Source organism: Musca domestica, unplaced genomic scaffold (assembly GCF_030504385.1).
Source record: "Musca domestica strain aabys unplaced genomic scaffold, Musca_domestica.polishedcontigs.V.1.1 44, whole genome shotgun sequence".
NCBI classification, from domain to species: domain Eukaryota; kingdom Metazoa; phylum Arthropoda; class Insecta; order Diptera; family Muscidae; genus Musca; species Musca domestica.
The window spans coordinates 4,673,173-4,695,000 of NW_026712334.1; the positions used below are offsets into that span (position 1 = coordinate 4,673,173).

The following is a 21,828-nucleotide window of genomic DNA, read 5'->3' on the forward strand; positions in this document are numbered from 1 at the left end:
CAATTCTCTTTTAAAATTTCTGCGTAAATCTTCGCGCCTTTACACGGTGGCATTTTATGACATTAGTGCTTGGCATTTTTTCTGACATTTTATTTTATTCAGCATTTCGTATAGAGCTGTATTGTTGTGCTAATTGTTTGTAACAGATATTTATAAAGAAGTGATTTAAAATTAAATGTGTGAATCTAAATAAGAAATGATGGAAAAAGTTATTGTCGATCTGGTCCACATATTTATTAAAATTATTGACTTTTATTTTAACTTTCTTTTTTTACTTTTTAAAACTTCCAATTAATTTTCATATAATTCACTATACAATTCAATCACTAAACACATCACAATAAAAGAAACGCATCAAAAATTACAATAAAAAAACGATATGAAATGTCAAAATCATAAAAAATTCGGAAGAAGCAAAAAGAGAAATGCAAAGAAAATGGCATGTAACCCTGTGCGGTGGCTTATCGTGCCATTTTTTCTTCTATCCTTGTCTCTCTACACCTTTTACCAACAAAAAAAATGGCATGGTTAAAAAATGTCACCGTGTAAAGGCAGTGTAACAATTAGTAACAATTGTTACAAATTTTAGGGTAACCAGACACACCTAAATTCAGTTAGTTCAAAATATCAAATAAACAAAGCCACTTATTGCATTCGTTTGTTTTTCTGTTCATTAAACATCATGCTACAAATGCTCCTGTTGTTTAAGCAAAATGCTGCCCAATATTTTAAACTGATATTTTCCTTGTTTGACCTTACAAAACATTTGCACCGTCAAATAAATGTTTGACCAAAAAATAGGAAAATAATTGATCAAATATGTTCACATTATGGACACATTGGTCAAATTTTTGTTTTCCGGCAAATAATTTTGTTTCCCCAAAATCAGCTGTTTTTGTATTTACCGACAAATAATATTTGATGGTCAGATTGTGACAAAGAAATATTTGACATTTTTCGTCAAATATTTGCCCAATGTGACCTTACCTTAAGAAGAGAGTTAAAGACAAAGAAGAAGTAAGGGGGCTTCTAACATATGGTAGTGTTGTAGGGTATCACATGGTCGGCCCCGCACGAATATAGCCTTTGCTTACTTGTTTATTTTAAATTTTCATTAAAAACAGGACGAAAGATTTCTTTAATGGTCGGTTCTATTGAATATGTATCCATAGCATGTCATCCGATACGAACAGCCGATTTACATGTCATTATTATTATTATTAAATATAATTATAACACTTTGACAGACATTATGATCTCAATTGTAGTTTTAGTGCGACTTAAACGACTATGTAAACTTTTAATGGGTTTAATGGGCCTTGGACATCATGGATTCCAAATACTGTTTTGAAACCAAGTGCCATGTGTCGAGGCGACTACCTTCCTCTTTTTTCTTTTTCTACCATGTCTGTCAAACTACGATAGAAAATTTTAAATTCAATCACAATAATTGCATTTTGACATAAATTTGGTAGGCTTGGAAGGGGAACCGTATACTGCAGTGAATGAAATCAATGTACGACACAGCCAAACAAAGCTACTTCTACTTCTTTTAGTGCCCCATGTCCCATGATATGGGATGACATGGTACAATGACCACAATGGTCCATATTCTGCCAATCCATATACATTTTTGTATTTGTTTTGAATAAACAGCAGATGCATATTTTCATATTTTGCGGTAAAACAGGGACCATTTGTTATTTATCTTTTGTTCCTTGATTGACACAGTTATCTTGGAAGGGGGGTAGGCCATGCTATCATGTGTTAAACTGGAGGCGAAGCAGTGCTTCGTTAATCAAATTCAATCATGACTATAAGCGTTCCTTGGGTTCTTACTAAGCTTTGCGTTGTATTTCATTTTCAAAGGAATGCCACCTCCAAGACGTTGCTGCATACCAGTGTGCGATAATTCAAAAAATGGCAACAGCAAACACATTTTCCATGCTGTAAAAAATGGATGGAAACCAATGTTGAAAAATCTTTATGGAATAAGCTGTAATGGTGGCTCAAAAATCTGCGAAAAACATTTTGAGGCAAGCATGTATGCTAATATGATGACTGGATCCAAGCGTCTGCTATCGACAGCAGTACCTAGTCTGCAGTTGCCACCTCCACTTGCCTTCAATACAGTAGATGTTGAGACGACAGCTATGACCATCGATGAATGTAAGTCGAGTAGTTCTTTGATTATGAAATCGAGAATATTAAGGAAAATCATTATCGATTATTTTATTTTATATATTTATATTTATTTATTTGTACATCAGTACTACCTGTACCGAAGTACATATGGATTCATAAGTCATGTTATATTATGACGAGACTTAAATATCAAATTGTATATAAAATATATTTATGTAAATATGGAAGTCATGCCATTAGGAACATATACTCCAACAACTTCAAAATATTCATAAATACATTTTTTAGCCCCCTTTTAGTCATATTCTTCATTATTTGCATTTAAAGTTAAAAACGCTGGTTCACTTATGAAAACTCGGCTTAAGTGAAACAGGGTTTCCACCTTCGTCGGTAAGGACTGATGTTATGATTTAAAAATTGTTATGATTTAACAATAACAATAAATAATACAATAAATAATTAGAAACGTGGCTTATTTGGTTTATTAAATTGTTTGTTTCGAGTTCTGTACCTACAACTATGGTTTAACAGGAATCGGAAATAGCCACTGATTTGACTCTATTACTAGTATCAATATCGATATGACGTTGTGTGATTCAATTCCATTCCTAAACTTTTCTAATATAAAATTTTACTGCAGTTCAATGTGAACTTTTTTTTTACTATTAATTAATGGAAAAACATTAAAAAGGGATGTGGCTCTATTCAAGATTTTCTAGCACTATAAATCCAATAAAATATACATTATATTATAATATTATAGGACATATAACTCTAACACTTGCATTATGAAATAAAAATCAAATGTAATTTTTAATACGATTTATATAGAATATTAAATTAGTTAAGACTAATTTTAAATTGGGTTTTTTCTAGATGATCCCACAGTATGTAGTGATGGGGAGAAAACGTCAGGATTTGCAAATGGAAGTTTAAGTGTACCTAATTTAGAATATAACGCAGAATGTAGTTTTGAATATAGATCGGAAGAAGATAAAAAACTAGAAACCAAGGGACAACTTCTAAGGGATGAAATTAAAATGCTCAGAGCAGAGGTTTCTTCCCTTAGAAATGAAAACAGCTCTCTTCAAGACAAAGTTCGTTCCCTCGAGCAAGAAAACGAAAGTCTTAAAGGCACTGTGGTTGTTTGTGAAGAAAAAATCGGGGATCTTCAAAAAAAAAAATTGATAGTCTTCGTGGTGTTGGCATTTTCCCCTAAACAGATGCCAGTAATTCGAGCAAAGCATTTTCACGTGTCATTTGCAACTGCTCTACATCTCCAAACACCGCTGAGGAAATTAAGGTTTTACAACATGTGTATCTCTTTTCAAAGAGTCAGTATGCATACATGTTAAACATATTGAAATTTAACCTACTCAGTCCTGATTACGTTTTTAGTCGTCAAACTAAACCTCTGGCAATAGGATTCGATGACAACGTAATTGGTGTTTTGCGCAATATTTTCAATGATATGACGGAAGAGCAACGTCATTGCGCTTTGCAATTTGACCAACTTAAAGTTACAGACACTGGCGATAATAACACCGTTACATATGCTTTAGGACTGCAGTTAGTTGGCTTGAATAGTGATTGGAGGTTGCTTGAAGGATTCGTTCTTACAAAGGAATACAACACATTATTACTGGAATCAATTCTTTTAATGGCGTTCCAGAATCTGCAGCCATTGCAATTGAATATAATTATCTGCATTTGCGACAGATATCCCGTCCAGTATAAATTTGTTGAGCAATATCGTGGCTCGAATGTTGCCATTATTCCTTTTCCTCCAAACGCCGAAGACGGTACGCGTTGTATATACGACATTCCCCACATGCTTAATTCCTTAGTTAATAACTTTTTTGAACATTGTCTATATATAAAAAACATGCTGGGGAAAAAACAGGACGTCGCATCTCCTGATTTTTTGTTACATATTTTCAATTTAGATTCCGAATTAAATTATAACGATAAATACAGTCCACAATTGCGAAAAACCACTTTATGTCCCAGTTATTACAAGTCATATAACTTCGAGCACGATCCTATGGAGAGAATTGCGGCACTTTTTAACCAAAATGTGGTTCATGCTCTCAATATAGTTGATTTTTCCGATTTTTCCGAAGATAGACAATCGAGTCTAGAGGCAACGAAAAAATTTATATCTGGGATGGTTCCAATTGTGAGACTTTGCTTTGAAAGAATTGAACAGTTTGAACTAATTTCAATAGTTAATAAAGCCATTGATTTCTTACAGCATGTGGAATGCGGCAACATTCCACAAATGCTCCAATTTAGTTTATTAACATTGTCTTCTCTGTTTATGGAGTATCCAAATTTAATAGTTAAAAATTGTATGAATGAATCCCTCGAAAGTGATTTCATTGAGATTAGAAAACGTTGTGGGAGAAGACCTACCTTTGTAGAACTAATTAATGTTAAGGCAAGATCCGATTATGTTATCACACTAACCGGATCTCTTGATCGTGCATTTTTTTGGTCTGAGAAATGTTTTAAATCACAACCTTTTAATACCAATCGAAATTAATAGAAATTTATTTATGTTTTTTTTTCAATTTCATTTGCCCACTGAATAATGTCTACTATGCAACGCTGTATTTCTGTTCTAATAGTGTCTGCTTTGTTTTTTTTTTCAATATCTTCTTCTGTTCTGTTGTTGATTTTTTTGATTTTTAATTGTTGAATTGTAGTTAGTGTAGTTTATTTTACTTATTTTTTTGAATTGAAATACTTTCGAATTGTAAATATTTTTTTTTTGTTATCTTTGTTGAATTGGATTTGTAGTGTTTGAATTTGAATTGTATTGTAGTGTTTGTTTTTTTTTTTTTTTTTTTTTTTTTTTTTTTTTGTATATACATTTTATACATAGTTCTCCATATACAATTTTTTCTTTATTAACTATCATATTTTTAGTTTTAGATGGGGGTTTTATGGGAAAGTGATGCGATTACATAGCCTCTCCTTTCCAACTGTCAACCTCGCCCACACATGGTGACCCCTGTTATCGCAAAAGAGGCACTGGCGATTATGGATTTATCGACAGATAGCTTGGCCTAAGTCATGGTAGAAGAATATAGGTAGATGCATCAACGGTTAGGAACATTGATATGTAAAAATTTTCAAAATGTTTTGTCAAAAATAAGTAGATTTGTATATGTTTTCTTATATGACGCAAATCGGAGGTTGATATAATATGTATTTTTCAAAAATTTTTACAAACTTCAACAATTTTTCATTCAACATTTTCGATTTCAAAATCAGTTTGACAGTTCATTGTCCCAGCAGCTGTGTCGATGCGACTACCTGTATTCTTCTACCATGGCCTAAGTACACCCCTTCCAAGACAGCTGATTATACATTAATCACTCGGAAAAGTAGCAGCTAGTTCCGAGCTCTTTAGTGAAGATGTTCAATTCTCTCATGTCTCATTCGTAAACAACAGAGTACCCGGGCGTTATGCATTACACTCATTCGTAAACAACAGAGTACCGGGGTCTTTGCTTTCTGTTTATTTTTTATCGAGTATTGCTTTTTGGCCTTTATATTCGCTTCGTTGGGACGTTTTTCACGTTTTTCATTTTTGAAATGAAATTTCTTAAGAAATGTACAAATTTTGAAATTTCTTTAAGAAATTTACGAATTCTTTTGCAACAGCAGCAAAGGCGACAGCATGGTACGAATCAGCAAACAAATAATGGCAAGTCGGCTGAAAGATATTGTATGAATTTGGTGGAGTAAGTAGTGCATTTTTAAAAAAATTGTTGGTCATTTGTGATTATATAAAAATTGTTATTTTTTTAAGGAAAAATGATCATGAGAACTATTTGTGTACCTTGCTGTTGGACAATGCCCATCGTAGGCATGCCTTTGCGCTGAGAGCATTCAATGTAGAGGTGGCCAAATGCTCGTCAAATGTAAGCAGTTAGAAAACTGGACAATTTCATTTGATCATTTTAGGAAATTTTATTTAGGTTTCAGAGGACCATATAGCAAAGATGCGCTTGAAATTCTGGTTTCATTCCATAGAAAAATGTTATGCCAAAGAAAAATCGTATGTGTCGGATCAGCCGGTGTTAAGGGAGTTGAAAAAGGTATGTAAACTCCTCACAATAAAACAATTTGTTAATTTGATTTATTTGCAGACCATAGATAGCTTCCAATTAAATAAGGTATATTTAAAACGTCTAGTCAACGCTCGCGACCGTGCACCAAATGAACCGTTTGTAACAATAAAAGATTTGGAAACATATGCAGAACAAACGTATTCTTCTCTTCTATATCTGCTTGTGCAATTAACTGGCGTTAAGGATATGAACGTGGATCATGCTGCCTCACATTTAGGAAAAGCACAAGGTATTGTTACATTGCTGCGGTCAGTGCCCTATACCAAACGTAGTCAAGCCTTAAATATACCACAGGAAGTCCTAATTAAGAATGGTGTAAGTCAGGAGCGTGTTTTGCGTGCGAAAGCAAATGATAAGGGTGTCGAAGATTGTATTTTTGAAGTAGCAACAGTGGCACATCAACATTTAGAAATGGTAAGGAATTATTGATATAGGGTTTTTATATAAAAGTCATCAACAGGGAAAGAAATCCAAGAGAATTCTGCGTTTTTTGTTCTAACGTGTCCTTGAGATAATTTGAACTAAAACACATTAACTTTCATTAAAAAACCTTATAAAATGCTATTTAGCCTGGCCATTTGTTATGTGATAATGTGTTGGCCCAACATACTATGGTCTTGCAATTTATCTATAAGAAGATCTATAAGTAGACTTTTCCATATTCACAACCTCTGGTCTTTAACATAAGAATTCCATGTTCTTCTGGAATCTTATAGTGTTCCATATAAATAGTGTTCATCATAATTAGAATTTCAGAACTTCTGTATGAAAACAGTCATTCCTCTTATTCTTATTATCATCTTTAAATTATACTAAGATTTTTCAATTTTTCAGGCTCGTAATCTTTCCGACAAGGTTCCAAAGGAAGTTCGTAAGCTTTTCTTACCCGCTGTTGCCATTGATCGTTATTTAGAACGTTTAAGATTGGCAAACTTCAAGTATGCCATTATTTATTTAATTTGTTAAAAAAATATAGAATTTTAATTTTTTTCCTTTTTTACTCACAGCTTAACGCATCAATCATGCCTGCAAAGAGATTCGATGCTACCATTTTCTTTGTATATGCGAAATCTTAGAGGAAAATTTTAAGGAGTATCCAAAACTTCCAGAGGTACAAAACGGTGATTTTTTGAAAGGTCACGACAGCTTTCAGCCAGAATGAAATTCATAAAGGAAATTAGTTTCCTATAAAAATATAGGAACAATAGCAAATTAAACTATGTTTAAAGTAAAAATTAAATTAAAAAGTTAAAACATACAAACGATCTTTGATTTTTCTGCTGGCATTACTATCAATTGGGGAACGTTGCAGAACCTCGTCGTAACTTAAATTACAGGGTATTTTATCATTATTGCGCATATGATTTGATCTGGATAGGTAACACCAAAAAAGTTTTTCAAATATTGTTATTTTGGAATTTTGAGGTAATGCCAAATCATCATCTATGGGTATAACTAATGGCACTGATTCGGTTTTTTCTTCCACTGATTTGGTTACAATGGGTTTAATTTCAGCAAAATTCACTTTTAAATTTATATGTAGAAATACATGTTCCATATAGCTATCCTCTTTCCATTTTGGATCGTCAATTGATTCAATTTCCGTCAACAGTTGTTGGGCTATTTGTGTTGATTTATCCAATATACGATGAACTTCCAACACAGCCGGTATATTGCGAAAATGCAACGGCTTGTCGTAGGTTTTACAATGAACAACACACAGCTTGGAATGATGTGGTTTCAGAGTGAATTGTATGGGTTCGAATGTGAAAATGAAATAGCCATTTATGGAATAGCTAGAGTTAAAGAGTGCGTGTAATTTGGATTAATAAATTGGAAAGATTTTTCTTCAGGCAGTAAGAAAGAATAAAAATCTTAATTTTGGAAACGAATTAATATAATTTGAGGTTCAGAACGGCTCCTTAATCTATGTGTATATAAAGCTTACGTTTGCCATTTGAATTCCATGCACATTTGATTGTGATTATGTAGAGCCACCATCTGGGAACGTTCCTCATTTGGCTCCATGAAAAAATTTAGTTTATTCGGATACAAAACATATAAAAAATCTGAACATTCATAATCATTGATGGGAACGATTGGTTCGACAAGAGCATTTTCATCATCCAAGGTACCTTTACATGACAAGGTAATATTATAATTAAATCCATCAATCGACATTGTTAGACAGAGCTATTGAAATAAATTATCAACCACTAAAGCCACTAAAAGATTCCCTGAATTCTTACATCATTTTCAAAATCACTTGGTCTGTAGTCCACAATCAATGGCCAAACACTTTGTCTAGGCACTGTCATATTGGAGTTGATTAAACAAAAGCCTCGGTCTCTTGCCTTAAAACGAAATTGTAAATTTTGTGCCGTTATATTACGTATCCATATAGCCTGGGATAAGCGGCGATATTCCTTGACATTAATTGGCAGCAATTCACGTGTTAAGACGCTTTCAATTGGATCCATAGTGACAATATTCAAATGAAAATTCCATATAATTACACGGGAATTCGAACAACTGCAAACTGAGTTTAAAAAATGGGATTCACAATTAAAGATAAATTTAGCTTAGTTAACCTCATCTCGTAGGAGAGCATATACGATCCATAGAGATAAAAATAAGCCACCATTGACATGGCCACCAAATCATTTGGCCGTAAATGAAGGATTTCTTGTGAAATATTTATCAATCGTCTATGGGGACAATGATATAAATAACGAAATTGATTGAATCCGACTCTGGTCTCAAGTGGCACACATTGACAGTTTTGTAAACGTTTCAAAGTTATGGTCAAGGAGTGATGGGATGACAAATTCCGTAACCAGAAAACTATTTTCAGGGGCTTACTTTGCAATTGACGAGTTGGCAGATATAAGCTATGTTCAATGTGATTCGCATCCGAGGACAGTTTCTCATTAAATCTAGAATAAAAACATATTTATTACTTTTTTCATGAAAATATGAATGAATTCTCTTTTTATTACCCATCAATGTCAAATTTTTGCCAATAGAAAATTTTCAATAACGGTGGCTTTATAACGGTTATATTTTCTATTTTGAAAATATCATGGCTAGGAATCCCTTCTGCTTCGTTAAGATCTTTTTTCTCTAATGTTTTACATGCTGTCGTTAACACAAATTCAGTCATTGCTTATATTCGGTTTATAAATAAAAATTGATTATTTGAAAAATTAAGTTATAGAATTGAATAGGGCTCGTCCAAAATTAGGTATGTTTGGTTACTTTTCCTACAGAAATTTTTTCGTAACTACTTGCTGAGGGAGTAAGGGAATTTTATGCTCTTTTGCAAGAAAGCTGTGAAAAGTAATCAAGCTGTGAATCTGATCTGTCAAGGCAAAAAAAAAAAATTGTCCGTCATAAAAAGAAAGAAAGCACCCAAATATTTAGCTTTTTTTATAAAAAAAAAAATAACAATTAGGCTTACGAATTCCAAAATAGAAAGACAAAGACTTGCAAATAATTTCAGGAAGAAGCATGGTAGAAGAAGCAGATAAAGGCGGGGACAAAGTTGCTGGGACACTGAACTGTCAAACCAATTTTAGAATGGAAATATTTGAATGAACAATTATTATAATTTTTAAATATTATTAAAAACTGCTTAGCAAAACGACTTTCGATTGGCGTCATGTAGGAAAACATATAAAAGTCTACTTATTTTTGAAGAAATATTCAATTTTTTTTGACATATCAATGTTCCCAAGCGTTGATGAATCTACCTGAATCTACATCATTCTTCTACCATGCTTACACGGTAGGACAGAATGATTAAATTTGAAAAATACAACCCTGACAACCCAATGATACAATGATGTCAAAATAAAGTGTAATAAAAAAGGAAAAAATCAAATTATGAATGCAAAATTTTATATTTAAAAACTTTTTATTTGCGGATATATTATGTTAAAAGTAGTGAAATTCCACTTTTTGCAGATATTATTACAAGATTACACTGGTTTTAAAATCGATTACGTAATCTTGAAATTCCGATTTTCACCACATAAAGAAGTAGACATCGACTTTTTGGATTTTCAACACCAAAAGTCGATAAATCGATTAGTCGAAAACCGACCTGCATATCCCTGTGTGTGAGTAGAAATCATTCGTTCGTTGAAAGAAGAAAAAACAAGACTTAGGTGAATTTTGATAAATACTTGATTAAAACTGCAGAAAATAAAATCTGCATTTATTTATACAATAACTAGAATTTAATAATAAAAATTTTAAAATTTTTTTTATTAAATATTACCAACTTTTTGACGTTTAAACGCGAAAGCAAAAACCTGAAGCACCAGTAACAAAAATCAACGAAGAGAAAACGCGCAAATCTCTGTGCAAAAAATATTCCGAAAAAAGAGTAGTGAAGAAGAATTGTGACAAATTTCTAGTGAAAAAAGCATTTACTAAAGAAGAAAGTGAAATTTTTCTACCAAACATCAAAAAGAAAACAACGCCCGTTTTTATATAAAATAATTGTATGATAAACCCTTTTCGAAGAAATAGAAATTCCACAACAAGCGTTTCATCGCACACATACATTCGGTCACTGTCAGGATTAAGGATTATTCATTCCAGCAGACCTCCTAGAATCATAAAAAGAGGTAAGTCACCCATATGGTAAAAGTTAAAAATGTGTTGTGAGCCGCCGAGCGTGTGTGTGTGTTCAAGCAGAAATAGATAACAACACCCTGTCACCCAGCCCTGCCTGTCAAACCTTTGCCAATTTGCAGTTCCAATTGGAAGTTTTTATTTTTGCATAGTTTTTACTTTCCCCATACACATGGTGTTATATTTTTTCAATATTTTGTGTTTTAATGCTCTGCATCATCTAATTTAGATGGTATGTTTATTGTGAATATCATCACCAACCAAACATCTATCCATCCATCCGTTCGAGTACAGACAACGCCTCTTGTGGAATTCTTTTCGAATAGCAATTTTTGTTCCACATTGTTTTGGTTGGTTTGGCCGACTAACTGACGTTACATTGTATGGGGATTCTTCTTCCCCGCTCCCCGTTGCGCCGCATACCACTCCCTTTTATGAGCAAGCTATGGTGTTATATGGTGTGTGTATTCGCGTGTATCCACATTTTGGAGTATTGTGGCAATTTACTTTCCTCCTCCTCCTCCTTCTCTTTTAGTTTCAGCAGCTACTGCTGTCGCTGTCGTTGTGTGTCAGTCAAAAAGTATTCATTTCACTAATCAATGCCCATTAATTTTATCAGCTGCACAGAGCACAGTCTAGTTGCTATTAATGTCATTGAATGAAGTCGCGGCGGCAGCCCTTTGAATGAGTTTATTTTTTGTCTTCCCTCCGTTCTTGTTCTTGTTTTTTTTTTTTTTTTTGCATCATTGATGACGTATTTCTTTTCACCACCCCCTCTTAATGATGTGCTTTTTTTGTTGCTGTCTATTGCACATGTCAAACGAAAAATTCCTATTTGTTCTCTCTCCTATGTTTGCTCTCTCTCGCCGCAGAATTCTTATTTGAACTTAGTTCCTCATTTATTTGCTGTCATATTTTCCTTCCTGTTTTTTGTCCTTTTGTTGCCGTATGTCCTAAAAAGTGTTGCCGTATGTTTATTCTTGTTTGTTTTTAATATGATTTGATAAGGGTTATGTGAATACGATAATAAATGGGGGAAAAATAGTAAATATTGGAATTGAAAACATTTAGGAGTGGAAATTTATTAATATTAGACCAATGTGTTTGAAGGTTTATAAAATCATTCAAGCGCGACCCCAAACATATACTCTATATAAGTACATACATATCACAGAACGTAGGGTTTGAAGAATTTAGGCTAATGCCTAGAATACCATTTTTGATTTTGAAAATTCTTAATGTATGTCGCTATCTGCAGGAAGCCAATTTTAGCCCAAGTCTTCGTTTGCTATGAAAAGTTTTTTCCGTAGAATTATAGTTTTTACATTAAGTTACCAACTCTGTTTACTTTGCTTTCAAATAAAATAAAAGATCAAAAGATCATGTTTCCGTTTTTGAATATTTTATACGTTTTAAATAAATGGAGAAATATTTTATAGAACCTTTCGAAATTCTCTACAAATGTATCTTCTCCTTGTTTGGTGGGAGGTCGCTTGTTATGTTGTGTCTGTGTCCGCGTAATATTATATGTATATTATAAGAAGATATGCTTTAAACATTTCTTTTACCTTAAGATTAGTTGCGCATTACAGGTTATTTCATATCTCCCAAAGTATGGCTGGTATTGTAAGTTTTTCCTGCATTTTGTAACTCACCGCAATAATTATATAAGACCCTATATTCGCCTGTCACTCAGTTACCTTAGGTTAGGTTAGAGAACGCGCGGTTACTTAGGGTAGCCATTCCTCTAAAGTTTCTCTAAAGTTTCGAGAAGAAATTTGGGAAAAATAATAGAATTAAATAGTAGTCCATGAGAAAAACTTTATCGTGTCGTTGTTTTAGCCACTTATCTGATTAATTGAATAATTACTGCAGGATGTGTGTTAGAGAATGGAGACAGATCGTTTGATTTTTGCTCTCCTACAAACCTGTGTCTCACATTGGTGGGAGTTGGACAGTGGCAAAGCACATGTACGACTCTCTCAATTTCTTCCTAATATTGCAGATCCTACAGTAAACAATGTCGCCATTACACTATTTAGAAGTCTTGGCTCTCGCGCTGCAGTGACCTGTGACGAAGCCCACCTCAATTTTTAGGTTAGATTTCGCCATGGAATTTAGCGGTCTTGTTCTCTTCTCGAAGTTTATAGATCAGATTTTCTTAGGGACATTATTGTGTGTATTGCACGAAAGAAGTGGCATCGGAGTGGTCTAACCAAATTCTCATCTTTAATGTCAGTTGATTCGCAATTCCAATTCGTCTGCTGTCTCATTACCTAGAATATTGTAATCCACCAAGATGGCTAAAATTTTGGTCATACGCATGTATGTTTGGTATTTTTGTATTTGGCCTTTCTAAACGCCACTGAAATGTTCATCGAACTTGACTCTCAATAGAACCATTGTTACGCGTGTTGTGTGGCATGTGCATGGATTTTTGCCAAGAGTGGTGATATTGTATAGAATTCCCTAAATCCATACGATTTGACCCGCATAATGTTTTAGAACTATTTCGATACAATTAAAAAACAAACATATGTTTCGTTCAAACTTTAATAAAAAAAATTCTGGAAATTCCTATACCCGCAAGAATTCAAAAATAAAACAGAATGATTCATGGCATCATTGGCACATAAATGTTAATTGTTTGAAAATACATCGTGAGCAAAATTTTTAATGAAATGCTTCTTGGAAAAAATTAACATTTTCAATGATAAATTGACAAAAATAGATTGAATATATATATAATATTATACCAGTAGCGAAAAATCAATTATATCAATTTTAAAGAGAAATATTTAAATTTGCGTTTGTATGTCAATCAAAAATATAAGTTTTAAAAAGTGTCTTGATTTTTTTTCATTTTTCTACTGTTATTTTTGTCACTGATAATGGCGTTAATTATTTGTTACGTTATTCGTGATACATTCATAATATTTGATTTTTTAGATTATACATAACATTTGTGTAATCTTATCATTCAAAACAAAAACTTTTTGCATTGTTTGTTTGTTTGCCAATTTTTGAAGTTGTTATACTAATAAGATGTATTTTGATTATTTCAGGTTTTGTTCTTTACATACATGAAAAACACTTGAGCTTTTATTTAAAATTTTACGACTAGTAAACTGAGTATGCTAGACACATATCCGATTTTCAGCTGTGGCTGAGGGAAGACTTTAAATCAGGGATGGGATACAATTTTCGTTCAAATTTAACATTAAGCAGTAAGGAAAGAACAAAAATTATTACTAAATGAAAAATGTATTTAGCTATAAAAGTTATTAATTTTATAAAAGAATTGAAGAGAGAGAATTTGGCGACAGATTCTTAAATCTAAAACGGTGTGAAATGCCCAGATTTAGGTTTCTAAATTTATTTGCTTAAAAATCTATTTTTACAGCAAACCCTTTCCTGAAAATCACACATCCCATCCCTGCTCTACAATTTAACAAATGACGTCGACATTTGCTCAATGCGGAGCTGGTTTTTGGGGGATGAGTAATGATGTTGACTCTTTTTACCTCTGACTAGAATATGACTGGATTTCTGTTGTCAGCTCGCTGTGTGATTCTCTAAATTGTATTTTCAATATTGTTTTTTTTTTAACAAATTCATATTGGCATTGTTGTACTTCTCTTCCACACGCTTGTTTTTTACACAAAACAAATGATGATGACACAATTCTAAGTCTTTCTCTCAATGTTCGACGCATAAATTAAATTCAGACGCCGAAAACAAAAATGAAAAAAGACTGTGAGAACAACAACAACAATTAAAATGTTGGAAATTTTGCCAAACAGCATTCATTCTTGGCTTTCTTCTATTGTCTCGCCAATGAAATGAAATTTAAAGACCAGTTAATTTCCTCACTTTTTAAAACTTGCAACAAAAAATTTCACTTTTTAATTATGGTTATATTTTTAATGATGTTTTTAAAGCACAAAATATAAATTTTCAGTGTGTTGTTAATATTCATAACAAAATGTTATTGTTCTTTAATGACATAGAAAGGCGAATTTAGAAGATTTATTTACCAACCTACAGGGGTTTCACTTAATTTTGTCAAGGCAATTTTTGGTCTAAACTTTAGGGCAAATCCGGCTACGTGAATTAAAAAGAAAGTTATATTTTTTCTGCCAATTATTTATATGAAAAAAATTCTTTAAAAAGTAACGTTATCGACAATATTTTCTACACAAAATAGTTTATCGACGAGATTTTCTATAGATTTTTCCCTGGAAAAAATGGTTGTCGACAAGACTTTCTATATAAAAATAGCGTTATCGACAAGTTTTTCTATATAAAATAGCGTTATTGACAAGATTTTCTATTGAAAATATTGTTATCGACAAGATTTTCTATTGAAAATATTGTTATCGACAAGATTTTTTATAGAAAATGTTGTTATCGACAAGTTTTTCTATAGAAAATATTGTTATCGACAAGATTTTCTATAGAAAATATTGTTATCGACAAGATTTTCTATAGAAAATATTGTTATCGACAAGATTTTCTATAGAAAATATTGTTATCGACAAGATTTTCTATAGAAAATATTGTTATCGACAAGATTTTCTATAGAAAATATTGTTATCGACAAGATTTTGTCACGACAATTTTTGGTCTAAACTTTAGGGCATATCCGGCTACGTGAATTAAAAAGAAAGTTATATTTTCTATAGAAAATATTGTTATCGACAAGATTTTTTATAGAAAATATTGTTATCGACAAGATTTTTTATAGAAAATATTGTTATCGATAAGATTTTCTATAGAAAATATTGTTATCGATATGATTTTTTATAGGAAATATTGTTATCGATAAGATTTTCTAATGGAAATATTGTTATCGATAAGATTTTCTATAGGAAATATTGATATCGATAAGATTTTCTATAGAAAATATTGTTATCGATAAGATTTTCTATAGAAAATATTGTTATCGATAAGATTTTCTATAGAAAATATTGCTATCGACAAGATTTTCTATAGAAAATATTGCTATCGACAAGATTTTCTATAGAAAATATTGCTATCGACAAGATTTTCTATAGAAAATATTGCTATCGACAAGATTTTCTATAGAAAATATTGCTATCGACAAGATTTTCTATAGAAAATATTGCTATCGACAAGATTTTCTATAGAAAATATTGCTATCGACAAGATTTTCTATAGAAAATATTGCTATCGACAAGATTTTCTATAGAAAATATTGCTATCGACAAGATTTTCTATAGAAAATATTGCTATCGACAAGATTTTCTATAGAAAATATTGCTATCGACAAGATTTTCTATAGAAAATATTGCTATCGACAAGATTTTCTATAGAAAATATTGCTATCGACAAGATTTTCTAAATAAAATATTGTTATCGACACAATATTTATAGAAAGTTGTGTTATCGACAAGATTTTCTTAAGAAATTATTACAATATAAAATAATTTTATAGTAAAGATTCGGCGACATTAACAGTATAATCTAGGTAATCGTAATGTGTGAAACAAAAGAAAATAAAATTTAAGAAAACAACATTAAATAACCTGCAATAAAAATTACTGTAACTAACATATTTCCCTCCGAACACACAAGAATAATAACAAAAATCTAATGAGATTTTTTCCTCCTTTAAAATACCGCCGAAAGGTAGTGAACCTCTTTGGTTTGTGTATAACGCTGCCACTGCATTCATCCATAGCCAACGACCAAATGCGACTGCAGTAAATGGCCGCCGAAGAAATGTGAAGATGTTTCTTAAAGTGGTGTTGAATTGCTGCTGCTTGGTATTTGGCTCACAACAAAAGCCCGATGTTGCGGCAGTCGTCTGCCTGGTAATAGTCATAGCAATTACTATGCGGTTTACTGAACTTAAATGTTACGGAAGTAAACATGAGAACAATACATTACAAAAAACAAGAAAACTACATGACAGCTTTAAGGCAAAAAAACCCTGTCTCATTCTTTCACGTGATAGTCAGACAGACGGACCGACAACAAACGTTCCAACTGTTGGCTAAAATAAAACATTCCCTGGGAATTCGAAATAACAACACAAATATAATTATAATAACTTTATATAAAAGCCTAATGATGGCAAGTAACGAAGATGATTATCACTCAACACCACCACCGCCGCCATTGTAAGCCAAACATAAGCGGAAAGATTTCTACCTTCAACTCCACGATTTTACACAAAATAAACAACATAATTCTTAAATTATGGTATTTTGTGGGATTTTTGTATAATTAATTAAAAATGGTGGGAGTTTTCTGGTTTTGTTCCTAGCCATCATATCAGGTTTGAATTTTTCTGAAATAAAATTAAAATGTCATTTGGTTTGTAAATTATTTGCCATAAATAGGGCATGGAACTGGCACATTTTATGGCGTTTCTATGGATGTTGACATTGTTTAACAGAGAGTGTTTAATAGGGGTTATAATGTAGAGAATTTTTTGCTGGAGAATGGGGAAAATTAATGTTCTCGCAAATACTGTTATCGACCAGACTTTTTATAAAAATGTTGTTACAGTTATCGACAAGATTTTCTATAGAAAATATTGTTATAGTTTTCGACAAGATTCGCTATAAAAAATATTGTTATCGACAAGATTTTCTATAAAAAATATTGTTATCGACAAGATTTTCTATAGAAAATATTGTTATTGCCGTCGACAAGGATTTCTATAAAAAATATTGTTATTGTTATCGACAAGATTTTCTATAGGTTATCGGCAAGATTATCCATAGAATATACTGTTATCGACAAGAGTTGCTATAGAAAATTGTGTCATCGACAAGATTTGCTATAGAAAATTGTGTCATCGACAAGATTTTCTATAGAAAATATTGTTTTCTATAAAGAATATTGGTAATCACTAGATTTTGTATTAAAAATATTTTTTACGAAATATATGGTTATCGACAAGAAAATGTTGTTATCGAAAGGATTCAATATGGAAATGGTTGTCATTGACAAGATTTTTGTTATCTTGTCGATAACAACATTTTCTATGGATAGTATTGAAAATTAATCTATAGAAAATATCCTTATCAACAAGATTTTGTAATTTGTTTCCTACATTTTCTGTACAAACTGCTGAAATCGACGATATTTTTTAAAAATGTTCTTGTTATCGATGATTTTTCCTATGAAAAATGTTGTTATCGACACAAATTGCTTTTTAAAATATGGTTCACAAACAGAAATGAAAAAAATTATAAACCATATGATTGTCAATTACACCTTATTAAATACACCTTGATTTTAATAAACCACATTTCCATTAGTTTATTTTGTAATGGACCATTTGTCACAACTTGATTTGGTTCTATTTCAGAAAATCGCCGTTTTTATTACTTTATCATAATGTTTAAAACTGCGTTCGTTAGTGCTCCGCAAAACATTCCAAGTTAGTTATGATATTCCAACAAAAGTGACAGCATCACGCACATCTGAATTTTATCTCGTCACCTCTTTAGTTTTCTTTCAAACACTCCCACACAAGTTTTTTTATTGTTATCTATTGGAATCACTTGGAACGTGTTCTCGCAGTTGCAGAGGTGGGTTCTGTTGTGTTTTAATCAAATATTTTAACCAACTACAGAGGCAGGAATTTTACACAAACCTCTTTCCGTCACTATTGGTAAATTAATGCTACTTTATTTGGTGTTTGATGGACAACATCCACTACACCGTTAAATGTTAGAAGCTGGTATTTTTGACATTTTAAAATGCCGCCCCATACGGTTATGTGCCAATTGTTGCTGTTTTTTTTTTTTTTTTGGTTAACCAAATGTTATCTTTTTGTATGTTTACAACATTTTATACAAATATTTTCATAAGGTTTTCTTAGCCAAATATTGTGAGTTGTATTGTTGTTGTTGTGTATTTGTGTTTTTGTTTTTCTATGGTACTGGATTTATAAACATTGCAATGAGGCGGTATTTTTGACCACGTGGAGGACGATTCATTGATGAGTTTCTTGCTTAATTTAGTTTTGAAGTTTGATATTATACTTTATTGACATGTAATAAGGTTTAGTTTGTAATCAGTTGTGATTTGCATGACCATTGTCGCACGTAAAGTTAGGTTGTCTGGACAACCGCCGCTTATGTTAATCCACAGTGACCCATAATTATAAACCAATAAATAAAAGATTAGTAATAATGTTACCATTTTAAATGCTGATTAATTATATTTTTTTAATGCAGTTGTAATGCAGGTGCGTTTTGAGAGTTATGTAACTATTGTTATCGACAAGATTTTCTATAGAAAATGATGCTATAGACAAGATTTTCTATAGAAAATAATGCTATCGACAAGATTTTCTATAGAAAATATTGCTATCGACAAGATTTTCTATAGAAAATATTGCTATCGACAAGATTTTCTAAATGAAATATTGCTATCGACAAAATTTTCTATAAAAAATATTGCTATCGACAGGATTTTCTATGGAAAATATTGCTATCGACAAGATTTTCTATAGAAAATATTGCTGTCGACAAGATTTCCTATAGAAAATATTGCTGTCGACAAGATTTCCTATAGAAAATATTGCTATCGCCAAGATTTTGTATAGAAAATATTGCTATCGCCAAGAATTTCTATAAAAAATATTGTTATCGACAAGATTTTCTATAGAAAATATTGCTATCGATAAGATTTTCTATAGAAAATATTGCTATCGACAAGATTTTCTATAGAAAATATTGCTATCGACAAGATTTTCTATAGAAAATATTGCTATCGACAAGATTTTCTATAGAAAATATTGCTATCGCTATCGACATTATTTTTTTGCTTTCGGCAAATATTTTCTAAAAAATCTAGTGGTCGATAGCTTTTGTGGTACAATTTTTTTATCGTAGAAAATTTTGTTAGCGGCTGCATTTCTTTAGAAAAATCTTGTTTACGAAATTTTTCATTAAAATATTAAGATATTTTTTTTATTAAGTATGTACATGAATTACATCATGGCTGTTATAGAAAATTAGTGTAAAATTTTAAACATTTTAAATATTTTTATTGTTATACGAAATTTTCTCTTTTTTTATTTCAGGTAAACTTATATTATTTATATAATGGTAATCTATAAAATATACAAATTATTCAAAATCCCCGCCCACTTTCATGGGAGTATTATATGTTATTTTATCCAGCCTAACCATACATTAACCTTCAATTAAATTTAACTTTGAAATATAAATCAGACGATGATAAAAATACACTTCAATACAATACCATCAATAACAAAAAGTAAAACACCAACGTTTTGGTTAGAAACCACAAACAAAAATAAATAAGCTGAAAAAACATATGACCAAGTTCCAATTAATCATCATCATGAATACATAGTTTGAAAAAGAAAAAAAAAACGAATTGAATTGGAAAAATTTGAACACAACAAAATCGTAACAGAGTAAACTAAATGCCTGATGAGAGGGAAGAAGAAAATGTTGTGAAGTGCTTTTTGTATATAAATAAAAAAAGGGAATTGAAAGAAGGTTGAGCAAATCTTTTACTAACAATAAAAAAATTAGTATAGAAAAGCATCAAATATATGTCATCTTTTCATATTGAATTGTGTTATCTTACTTACTTCAAACGTTTACAAATGTGTTTGCATGGAACTTTTCAAGTAATGTGAAAAATGGATTTTATTATCTTGTAACATAATTTACAAAGAACCCACTACGAAACGACTGAAATTCCGCTTAATTAAGCTAATTTTATACCCTTAGCCATATGGCTAACGAGGCTATATATCATTTGATACGGCCAAAACGTGCCTCAACGAAATAACGATTTTAGACCCTAAGTCTATTTGGACCAAATCCGTTTCAGGACATTTGTAGTCGATCTAGCGATATTTGTTTGGCTAGTGCGCGCGAGAACTCTCGAAGGGAGTATCCAATTTCGTCCAAACTTTGTTCATCGTAATATTATTATAAAATTTAGATTGAGTACGGAGATGGACAATATCGGTCACTCCTTCCAGTACCTCCACCACAAAAGGTCAAAATTCTCTGCACAGAAAGATAAAGGATCATCTGATTTTACTCCAACTTTGCAAATCTTAATATTTGCATCAAGTCCGAAATTTGATAAGATCGGTCCAATCCATCAAGTACCTCCCCCACAAAGAGTCAACATTTTGTATAATTGTAACTCATAAAATATGACATAACAGTAGGATTGTCTTCAAATGTCACACACGATATTTCAATAATAAAATATCTGGTTTAAAAATGAGATATATCGGTCCACTAATTCTGGTACCTCCCCCACAAAAGATCATAATGTGTAATATCCATGAAGCTCATAAAACGCGAAATTAACACCCGATTCCATTTAAACTCAGCACATTTCAATATTTCTATCAACACAAGATCTGTTATGAAGATGGTGGAGATCTGAACATTTCTTTTGGTACCACCTCCACAAAGAGTCAAAAATTTGAATAACTAAAACGATCATAACATAATCATTCGTTTGTTTTTAAATTCCACACATCCCATTATTTATACTAATACAAGATCTGCTGTGAAGGTGGGATATATCGGCGCACTCCTTCTGGTACCTCCCCCACAAAGGGTTCAAAAATTTGTAAAACAGCTCTTAACTCTCTTTAAATTTTACAAATTTTTGCTAACACAAGGTCTGTTGTAAAGATGATAGATATCTGCCAGCCCCTTCTGGTTGGTTGGTTCTGGTTTATATCTGTCATAACTTGCGAAATAACTTATATTGTATATAAATATTTCAATCATCCAGAAATGTGAATATGAAATTTGTGATTTATGATAATTTTCCCATGCCAATATTTTATCTGCATTAGATGATGTGCGAAAATGAAATACTTCGGTCCATTATATTTTCTAAAAACGAT

At 31.7% G+C, this 21,828-nt stretch overlaps 4 protein-coding genes across 6 annotated transcripts in view; 3 read left to right on the forward strand and 1 right to left on the reverse strand.

The window, feature by feature from the left end:
• Nucleotides 1-1,489: 1,489 nt before the first annotated feature.
• LOC131804458 (uncharacterized) lies at nt 1,490-2,549 on the forward strand. The gene is made up of 2 exons (XM_059127378.1): nt 1,490-2,169; nt 2,434-2,549. The coding sequence occupies exons 1-2, from the start codon at nt 1,872-1,874 to the stop codon at nt 2,442-2,444; spliced, it is 309 nt and encodes a 102-aa protein (XP_058983361.1). The 5' UTR covers nt 1,490-1,871; the 3' UTR covers nt 2,445-2,549.
• Nucleotides 2,550-5,674: 3,125 nt separating this feature from the next.
• On the forward strand, nt 5,675-7,549 carry LOC101889573 (NADH dehydrogenase (ubiquinone) complex I, assembly factor 6 homolog). Its single transcript, XM_011292886.3, has 6 exons — nt 5,675-5,897; nt 5,966-6,077; nt 6,135-6,254; nt 6,306-6,701; nt 7,122-7,225; nt 7,295-7,549. The coding sequence occupies exons 1-6, from the start codon at nt 5,749-5,751 to the stop codon at nt 7,374-7,376; spliced, it is 963 nt and encodes a 320-aa protein (XP_011291188.2). The 5' UTR covers nt 5,675-5,748; the 3' UTR covers nt 7,377-7,549.
• Nucleotides 7,205-9,570, reverse strand: LOC101889404 (uncharacterized). 2 transcript variants are annotated; one of them, XR_009343145.1, is made up of 7 exons: nt 9,287-9,570; nt 8,879-9,223; nt 8,537-8,819; nt 8,236-8,480; nt 7,720-8,083; nt 7,547-7,657; nt 7,334-7,472 (listed from the first exon to the last, which is right to left on the reverse strand). XR_009343145.1 is itself a non-coding variant. In XM_020035646.2 (6 exons), the coding sequence occupies exons 1-6, from the start codon at nt 9,448-9,450 to the stop codon at nt 7,373-7,375; spliced, it is 1,674 nt and encodes a 557-aa protein (XP_019891205.2). In that variant the 5' UTR covers nt 9,451-9,563; the 3' UTR covers nt 7,205-7,372. The 2 variants fall into 2 exon arrangements, 1 of the variants encoding a protein (XP_019891205.2); XM_020035646.2 differs by having other exon boundaries at nt 7,205-7,472; nt 7,547-8,083; nt 9,287-9,563.
• Nucleotides 9,571-10,405: 835 nt separating this feature from the next.
• The window catches only part of LOC101887670 (ras-related protein Ral-a), a 49,161-nt gene continuing 37,738 nt past the window's right edge, over nt 10,406-21,828 (forward strand). Inside the window, exon 1 of one of the 2 annotated variants that reach the window (XM_005180250.4) lies at nt 10,406-10,921. The gene's annotated coding sequence lies outside the window, so the exon portion shown is untranslated. The remainder of the gene's footprint in view (nt 10,922-21,828) is intronic. The other variant, XM_005180252.4, reaches the window with a different exon arrangement.